The sequence below is a fragment of the Plasmodium coatneyi genome, chromosome 1 (genome assembly GCF_001680005.1).
Source record: "Plasmodium coatneyi strain Hackeri chromosome 1, complete sequence".
In the NCBI taxonomy this organism is placed as follows: Eukaryota; Apicomplexa; class Aconoidasida; order Haemosporida; family Plasmodiidae; genus Plasmodium; species Plasmodium coatneyi.
Window position 1 is genome coordinate 392440 of NC_033556.1, and position 10055 is coordinate 402494.

General features: G+C 42.9%; 2 protein-coding genes across 2 annotated transcripts; both read left to right on the top strand.

The window, feature by feature from the left end:
* Positions 1-599: 599 nt before the first annotated feature.
* On the top strand, positions 600-3849 carry PCOAH_00000850 (Putative chloroquine resistance transporter; the record flags this gene model as incomplete). Its single annotated transcript, XM_020056902.1, has 14 exons — positions 600-690; positions 873-1138; positions 1363-1441; positions 1573-1666; positions 1786-1918; positions 2080-2151; positions 2322-2397; positions 2538-2620; positions 2790-2840; positions 2982-3038; positions 3207-3299; positions 3401-3445; positions 3572-3626; positions 3770-3849. The coding sequence occupies 14 exons, from the start codon at positions 600-602 to the stop codon at positions 3847-3849; spliced, it is 1275 nt and encodes a 424-aa protein (XP_019912477.1).
* Positions 3850-6270: 2421 nt separating this feature from the next.
* Positions 6271-9366, top strand: PCOAH_00000860 (Cg1 protein; the record flags this gene model as incomplete). Its single annotated transcript, XM_020056903.1, has 1 exon — positions 6271-9366. One exon carries the CDS (start codon positions 6271-6273, stop codon positions 9364-9366), a length of 3096 nt encoding a protein of 1031 aa, XP_019912506.1.
* Positions 9367-10055: the final 689 nt, after the last annotated feature.

Sequence of the window (10055 nt, forward strand, 5' to 3'; positions counted from 1 at the left end):
GCAACGACGTAACCAAGCAACGAATAAACAAAACATACGACAGGGTAGAAACCAACCGAATCAAGCCGAATGCAATCCAGTGAAATTAAACAGAACGGCATAGGATAATTTTTTTCTTTCCTCCACAAATTGTTATTTCCTAAAGTGACATGCACGCGTGGATGGTAATTTGCGAAAATCCTGCGAAAATTTTCTAGAGAATTTTGGCAACATTTTTGAGGAACTTTTTCCAGATCAAACATTGTTTGAAGGTTCTTTTCCTTTTTTTATTAATTTTTTTTTTTTTTTTTTTCATACTCCCGTTGCACCTTGCCGTTGATTATACGTGCCCCTTTTTTCTGATGAACACGGGAGTTGTTTTGGCTCTACTCCAGCACCACGGGACGCATTCTCCCCGTGCAGATTCACCTTCTCTGTGCGGAAGCGCGTAGTGCTTTACCCGGACCTACTCAGACGGACGACTGACCAGTGCATCTCCCCCTGTTTGCAACCGGCCGCACATATAACAGATTGGCGACGCTGTAGAAGAGCCGTCTAGCCACAAAACGTACACAATTCGCATCACACCCATTCTGCTACACCGCTAAACCAAACACACAATGAAGATCCTGAAAAAGAAGAAAAAGGGGGACCAACAAATCGTCCCCGATGAACGTTACCAGGAGTTAGATAGCCACGCACAAAATGAAAGTAAGCAAGGCAATTTAACGGAGGGTCCTCTGATCATACTACATGGGGAATGCACCACACAGGACGGAAGTGTGACAACCCCCTACCCACGAAGGATATTTTACTCTTTAGGCAAACCACTCCGTTAACCAACACTACAACCACGTCGTTAACTAACTATTTCCTTCGTGTTCCCCCCGCAGACGAAATACCAGGGGACGCCCCCATGGGCCAAAAAATCCTCTACTTTTTAAAACTGGTGTACAATGAAATACGGGAAAATATTTCCATTTATCTGCTCATTATTCTTTACCTCTGTGTATGTGTAATGAATAAAATAATGGCAAAGAGAACGCTGAAGAAAATTGGAAACTACAGTTTTGTCACTTCGGAGACGCATAATACCATATGCATGATCGTTTTCTTTACCTTGTACTTTATCTTTGGTCGCCGAGTCACATCCCCCAAGGTTAGCAACGCACATGGGTTCTTCCCAACCAGTCCCACGATGAAATGGTTCTTCCTTCTGTATATACATTATTGGAAGGAGTGTAGTGGAGGCATCCTGAGGGGAGGCGGACAGATCACCGCAGAGTGAATCCCACTGGTGATGGTTCCCTAAAAGCATCAATTGGGTGTGCCACTTTTTATATACCCCTTCACCATTTTACTTTCCTTTCCACCCCTTCTCAGGAGAGACACCAAAACTTCGGACTTCAGTTTCTGCTAATCTCCCTGCTGGACGCCTGCTCAGTTATCATTGCGTTTATAGGTAATTCGCGAGGGAGATAATTGAAGAGATGGCTACCCCGGTGGATGCCATGTTACGTCTGTTCAACTGCGTCTTTATTTAACCTGTTCTCCGTTCAATCCCACATTTGTTTTGTTTCCCCCCCTTTTCAGGCCTCACAAGAACCACCGGAAATATACAGTCCTTCGTCATGCAGCTCAGCATTCCAATAAATATGTTTTTCTGTTTCTTGATTTTGCGATACAGGTACCCAATCGCACATTGCCCTTCTTTATTGACGCCTTCCATAGGTGTATGCAACCCCGTCTCACGTGCACATTTCGCATTTCCCCCTTTTTTTAATCCATTTACTACCCCTCCTACAGATACCACCTGTTCAATTACGTTGGTGCATCCATCATTGTGGTGACCATCGCTATTGTGGAGTTTATATTGTCTTTCGAAACGCAGGAAGAGAATTCCATCGTGTTCAACCTCGTGTTGATTGCCTCGCTGATTGTAAGTTTTGGAGGGATCGATTTGGGGAGGCCTGTAGACGATGCAGCAGTAGTGATGGGACTGCCGACTTGGCTTTTCTGACTTGGCGCTGTCCCACGTCGATGTACTGACCGATGTGTTCACCGATGTACTCACCGACGTATTAACCCCACCCCCTGCAGCCGATGAGCTTTTCCAACATGACCAGAGAAGTCGTTTTCAAGAAGTACAAAATAAATATCCTCCGCCTGAACGTAAGGACATCTGCTTCCCCGAAAAAAAAAAAGAGAACCGAGTTAAGGGCACATAGAAGCAGTTGCTTAAAGGGATGGCCCTTTTCGCCCCAAGGAGTGTATAGACGAGTGAACCGATTAGCCCCAACGTTGATCCATTTTTTACCCCCTTTTTTTTTCCCCCATAACAGGCCGTCGTTTCCTTCTTCCAAATATTCACCTCCTGCCTGATGCTTCCGATGTATACCCTCCCATTTTTGAAGCAAAGTAAGAATGGCTTGAAAGTCCTAGCGGGGTTTACCATGTGTTGTGCTTGTCCACATTTCCATGTCGCCTCACAAAACAGACGCAGCTTAACGGGTCACTAATTTTTAATGCACCTCTTTTTACTTGGCTCCCCCCCTCAGTCAATTTGCCCTTCTCGGAAATCGGAACGAATATAAAAAATGGGTTCAGATGTTTGATACTTGGACAAAACACCATCGTGGAGGTATGCAAAAGGAGAGGAGGATCTCCATGTCTGACATTTTGTTAATTCTATTTGGAGATATGTTTAGTGTACTTTTCAGGGAGCGAGTTATCCATTCGTATTTCTTCCTCCCACGGCTACTTTGCTTCATTTTTATTTATTTATTTTTTTTTTTTTTTTTCACCTCCAGAACTGCGGATTGGGAATGGCCAAGATGTGCGACGATTGTGAAGGAGCATGGGTAAGGGCAGCGCAGCAAGATGAAGCAATAGTAGCTGTATAAGCTGAATGAAATAAAGGGGGCATTACCACCCTGCAGACACTCTAGCCAATTTAACCACTATGATAATTTTATTTTTTTTTTTTCTTCCTATCTCCGCAGAAAACATTCATAGCCTATTCCTTTTTCAACATTTGCGACAATTTAATCACCAGCTTTGTAAGTACAAGAGGGGGGAAAGTTATGCCCCATGGTGGAGAGGGGTTCTTCTCCTTTTTACAAAAGTGATGTGTGTCTTTTGTTGGCTCACTTGTGCAGTACTTATGCTTATTAATGCCTCCCAAATCCATTTTTCATTTTTTCTTCTTATTTCCCCCCCTCCTACAGATAATAGACAAATTTTCGACCATGACCTACACCATCGTCAGTTGCATTCAAGGACCAGCAATAGCAATTGCTTACTACTTTAAATTCCTTGCGGTAGGACCCCCCTCCTTTTTTTTTGCACTCAATTATCATTACATTCCTCCATTTTTGCATCCCCTAATTTACACACCTCTCTTCCCTTTATCCTTTTCCAGGGAGACGCTGTTATGAAACCCCGTGTGTTGGACTTTGTCACTTTGGTAAGGCAGAGCAAATGATATCGCGCGTTGGCCCTCTTACATGTGGTCATGTGTTGTATGTGTTCCCATTCCTATGCGAACGAGTATTCATTTTTTTTTTTTTTTTTTTTTTTTTTCACTTTTCAGTTTGGCTACCTCTTCGGATCAATCATTTACCGTGTTGGAAATATAATTCTTGAAAGTAAGGCAGCTAACATTTTCCCATGCGGAGGTGAAGTTACTCCCCGCATGAATTAGAACATCTCACAATTGCACCTGCTTTGATCCCGCGTCGTACCCCATATGGCATATACCTCATCCACCTACACCCTATACCCCCCTTAGAAAAAAAAATGATGGAAGCTGGCAATGACGACGACTCCGAGGGAGAGCTAACCAATGCCGAATCGATAATAACACAATGAAGTCTTTTGGCGTGAACAAAAAAAACAGCTAGGGTGTTCAGTCCATCCACGCTCAGAATATTTAATCTCTAGATAAGTGCGCCACCCACCTACGACAAATCATGTCAAGACACGTTCATCCAATAAAGTTAACGCGCAGCCCTTTTGATTACGCTGTGCACTCAGGACGTGGGGTTTACCCCATTTAATTAATCCTCCCAAAGTTATCTCACACATTTTACGTGTGGACCAAGTGACTTCCACTCTGTCTTGTTGATTAACTCTCTCCTCATGAACCAACCACTTTTTTAGTATGACATTTGTAGTGTGTGTACCCTCTTGTCATTTTTCTTTTTTTCTCATTTTTAATTTTTTTTTTTTTATTAATTTTTAATTTTTTTTTTTTTTTTTTTTATTTATTTTTAATTTTTTTTTTCCCCTATACCCCCTTTTATCGTATTCCCATTTCATCCTACGTTTGAGCAACTTGTCTTATCCCCTTTAAGGGAGCATTTTAAAAAGACGATAAAAAGAGAAAAAATTGTGTCCATTGAACTAAGTCAGAGGGTTAAACACAGGAAGGAAGAGAAGCCTCTCAACTGTGGCAGATTTTTAACCCCCTTTTCTCCACTGTCGCATTTTTGTAATTCACTAAAAAATCAGATTACCAAAGATTTCAATTTTGCAAACATATTTGTTTAAAGAAAAGAAATAAAAAAAAAAAAATAAAAACTGCAACAATGCAACAATGGCACACGGATTTTTCGTTTTTTTTTTTTTTTTTTTTTTTTTTCTCCTTTATTCAGTCGTTTTCCGGATAGGTAAAACAGCACACCTACATCTGTATTGTCTATATGTGTATGCGTGCGTGTGGATATGCGCAAGGGCAAAATGGAACAGGTCTGTCTGTAAATCTTACCTTTGCGCATTTCCCTCGATCTACTTATATCCGTATGTAAAATATTTTTCTTTCCATTTTAAACAATGTTTAGAAGACTTTACAATTATATTTTTTTCTCATTTTTGTAAAATATAATCAAGATTTAATCTTCTAACTGAAAAATGTAATCAGAGTGAAAATCAAAAAAGGGAGAAAAAAAAAAAAAGAAAAAAAAAAACAATCCGTGTGCAGAAATCCGAAATACCTTTCGCCACATATTTCCGAGATTTCCAATTTTTTTTTTTTTTTTTCTTTTCTTTGTTCTTGCAAGTGGTTTGTTCATCATGTTTTTAGTGAATTACGCGACGTTTCGTGGTTCTAGGGGGTGTTCTTGCCTCTTCGCATCTACCGTTGTCTGGACGGTACTCGCTTAGGCACTGCGGTTTCTTTCGGGAATTGCTCCTCTCCAGTGAACAAGGCAACTTTCGAATAAGCTCTGCCATCCTGACAGGATTTTCCCAAAATTTCCCGCCAACTGAATACGCTCATTTGGCGAGGAACTCTTCCCATGGCACAGCTAAACGGGAGTACCTACACCTCTACACAAAATTTTCTCCCCCTCAGTGGGAAGCATCACATGGGGGAGGTAACACAAATGGAAAAGTGAGCCCCTCCCCCATGTGACAATTGGTAATGATTAACGGAGAAGCAGCTGGGGCCTTCCCAAAAGGGCGCCCTATTTGTAAACCAGTCGACACAAAAAAGGGATAAACAGGTTTATACAAGGGAGTACATTCAAGTATATATTTGTGGAAGGGGGCGGGGGGGGAACCCCCCCATTGGGCTGCGTGATATCTTCTGTTCAACGGGGGAAAAAAAAAAAAAAAAATGAAAAAAAGTGGCTCCTATAACCAAACAATGAATATGGCCCGCTCAGCTACGGAACCATAAAATGCACTAATCAATGTTCTTCATTTTGTAAAGCGGCGGAGCGCGGCACGGGGAAAAGGAGAATCAACGACTACTGGGGGGAAGTTTTACAAAATTGTGCACTGGTAGAAGGAAGGGCGGAAAAAAAAAACAAAAAATGGGGGAAAAAAAAATTACAAATCGGGAAAGCGAAGCGAAAAAAAACATGAACGAATGACATATGCATGCGGCAAAGCGGCAACAAAGGGGGAAGCTCTCTGCGTGGTCCCTGCTTCGTTCTTCGCGTTTCCTTTTTTTCTGTGAAGTCTGCACGTTGCACTTGGCATATCGCTCCAGGAGATGACTGAGTGGTTGAAAAGTGAGTAGCCAACGGCGGGTAAGTAACAATCTGCGGCGGATAGGCGGCATTTTCGGACGGTTACGCAGGAACAAGCTGAAGCTAAACAGTGACCACCCACGTATAAGCAGCGACGTATAAGCAGCAACCTGTAGAAGAGAGCCAACCCAAAAGGGGAAGCGAGACGGGCGAACCAATCGACGAAGGACACCCTCGAAGGACACACAGCGTCAGTCACCGTGAACCATATGATGAATACACCAACTTTTTTGCAGAAAGAAAAACAGAGGGGAAGATGCGGCCCGTGCCCGTGCCTGCGCTTGTACCTGTGCTTGTTGCAGTGACGCTCACCCAGATACTAGTGTGCCAATGCTTTGTGAACACCAAATATGAAGTACAGTTAGATCACAGCATACCGAGCGAATTCCTCCACAACGACCGTTCGCACAAGTACACCAACGTAACCATCGGAAATGACTCCTTTTTGTGCTTCTTCGGAAAGTCAAACAGGTTTGGTGGTACCAGGGAAGGGGGAACATCTTCTTCCTATGAGGATGAAGCGGAAGAGGTAGAACTGTCGGGGTGTAGTGACCAGGGGCTGTTTAAAAATGGAGGAAATACACCCCACGGGATGAACAATTACGTGGAGGAAAAACTACATCGAAGCAATTACCTCTTGAAATATTCTGAGGGGCAAGGAATATATTACGATTTACATAGACAAAATGACCCCCCTTCGTCAGGCACATGGGGGTGGGGGACAGCCCAAATGGTTGGAAGTAAAATCGAAGCGGAAACAACCACCCGCAAAGAAGCAATAAAGGACCACACAGGGAGGAGAGACCCCCCAAAGAAAAAAAAGCAAAATTTTAACAAAATGAACGTAGCTCAACGGAAGAGTAAGGCACGCCGAGCCATACAGTGCAACTTCCAAAAAGTGTACGACTACATTTTCTACAAACACAAATTCAATGTGTACCATAAGAACAGAACTTACCGAAACGTGAACGAACAAGTCTTGCTGAAAAATCATATGATAAGGGGGAAAATGCTGACCATAAAAAATACTTGCATTAATGTTTTTACACCGTCCAGTGAGAATGAACTGAAAATCTGCCTAAACAGATCCATCTCATTTGTTACGAAAAAGTATGATCAGAAAAAAAACGCAACTAAGAACGGAAAACACAAATGCGTTTGTAGTTACCAGAAGGACAAAGATTTACTCTTCGCTAACAACACTGTGGTTCAGTACTACACCGATGGGACATATTTTTTCGAAGTCCTTTTCATATGTGGGAACAATAATTTACGAGTTAACAGGTTTGAAAAATTGCACAGACATTATTTCCCGTTGATTTTCCAGATATATGAACATGTGCATGCAAATTTGACAAAAATGTACAAAATTATTCTGAACAGAAGGACAAACAACCAGCCTTACTTTTTTAAAACATTTTCCATGTACAGATATAGTGAGGGCTACTACAGAGCGTTAAAGGATAAGCTAAATAATATGTTAAATGCATTTTTTCCAAAGGTAACACACCTCTACCGGGTAACTCTAAGTGCCTACATGTTCTGTGATTACACAGACAAGGTAAACCCACCCAATCATTTCTTGCTAAAAGGACTAATGAACAAGTGCTTCCAGTTCAGTAAGCATGACGGATATATTTACGAAGTCTGCTTGCCAAACAGCGTCATTCGATATGAGAAGGACGAATTCGATAGAGTAAAATACCCCCTTACTTTGCTTGGATCTTCTGATCGCTCCATAAATGAAGGAAAACCTTTTTTCGAAAAAATGTATGATGCGTTTCCTGTGCTCAAAATGAATTATAGGCTTCGGAAAGATGCAGAAAATTATCTCAAGACACAAAAGGGGGTAATTACTCAATCGGCTGTTATATCCATTACCGGGCAGGAGGACATTAATCATGCAGCTGTCTTCTCCGGGGGACTTTTCCCCTCGCAGGGTTATCCCCCTTCTGCGAACCAACTCTCTGCCTCATCCATTTTGCCGCCCGCCTCGGCAACTGCCCGTTCGTCGTCGTCGCTTTTTTCGTCATCCCCATTGGAGTACACTCAGAATGGTGGTAACGGCGGCACTATCGGAGGTAGTATTGGCAGTAGTAACGGTGGTATCGGTGATGGACGTAGCCAAAATGCCCACCCGCTGTTAGAAACCTTCAAAGCCACAATTACGACCCTGAACGAGGCCGCCACCCCCCCTCCGTACTTCTCCTTTGGCGCGAACCGAATTCCATACATAAGCACATACATGATAGACAAGCCAGTGGATATTTTAAAATACGAAAACGAAAACTTCTACAAATCTCTAGCTGTTGATTTGAAGGGAGAACGGTGCAGAGACTCTCTTGGAGATGTACACGACTACATAACGACCATCTACTTTGACTGCTCTTTGCATTACCAGAATGAGACGCAGACAAATATAATGAACATATTCCAGACGACGGAGTGCCACTACTACGTGCATGTGTCGTCTCCCGTGCTTTGCGCTCACCCGACCCTGCACACATCCCTGACATCGCAGAAGGAAGTCATTCGATGTTTCAGAAATATGTTCGCAGCAAGCGCCCAGAGGGTGGGCCGCCCGATAGGCAGAAGTGGAAGCAACAGTGCCTCCGCCAGTTACGGCGAGGGGGAGCCCGTGCTAGACGACCCCTACATGAGTGACGCAGACAAGCTCTACCTGCACCAGTTTCAGGGGAAAAAAGAAAAAATGCTCCAGAAAAAAAACATGCACACACTCGAATCCGTGCCCAAGAATACTAAAATGGAGTTCGGCGTAAAATACGACTTCGGGTTAGGAAATTATATCCGAAAAAGAGTGTACAAAGGAACCCCCATTTTTCACATTGGCAACATTGTGAGGCATCGATACTGGAATTACGAAGCAGTGGTGGTCAGCTGGGATTACATGTGCTACGCGCCAGACGAGTGGAAATATCATTTCTTTTTAGAGTACCCAACCGAAGTTCAAAATTCCGTGCATTACCTCCTTTTGCTTAATAAAGACGGGAAAAAGGGAGGCACAATTTTGCATGACCCTCCACCTCACACGGACCATCCTAACAAACGTACAGAAACTTCACACGCTAAACAGGCTAAACACGAAACTGCTGACGTGGCGTGGGAAAACATACGACTCAACGTGAGCGAAGAACAACCATTCCATGATGACCACTTCAACTTTGCCTACGTTCCCGAGTCCAGTTTGGTGTATGGAGACAAAATGATTTACAGCGAACATTTGTCCCAATTTTTCGAACAGTACAATTCATTTTTTCATTTTTACATTCCCAAAAAGGATCATATAATTTGGAAGCTCTTCCCGTATGACTTCTTCAACCTTATATTTTGACCTGTTCACCCGTCACTCTATGACGCCTTCACTCGCTTTGCGCCATTTTTTTGTAGGACCCCCCACAAAATTGTCTTAAAAAAGTGACCATTTTTCTTTTTTTTTTTTATTTAACGTTTTGCCTGAACGGTTCATGTTGTTTGCAGCTGCTAGCCAAAAAAAAAAAAAAAAAATCCTTCTTTTTTGCCTGTATGTTCAGGCAAAATGTGCGGTGTGTCGTACCCAAATATGTACACTAGCGCACACACAAACGGACCCTAAGTGTGGATTGTCCATTTAAGTCTTCCTCCTTCACGCAGTGTATATGTCTATAAACGTGACCTCCTCGTTGTACATTTTTCATTTCATTCTACATTTCACTGGATGGATTAGCCATCCGGGGGGGTTTTCCTCTACCTGAGAAGAGTCTTTCCCTCCAATTTGTGCCTTTCATTCTTTACTCAACTTTCCTTTTGCGCGCACCCCAAAGCGCGCTTTATTTTTTTCACGTTCAACTGCGAACCTGTTTGAAACACCTTTGTTTTGGATAACGCCCACATGGGAAAGGGGTGAAGGGAGGTCTTTTCCCTAGGATATACAATGTACGTGACACAAGAGGAACACACACGGCTCGGTAAACCTCGTGGTGCGAAGTGTAGCCCCTCGTTGTTGGTTCCCTCCCACGGGACATCCACCTAGCAAACACCCCA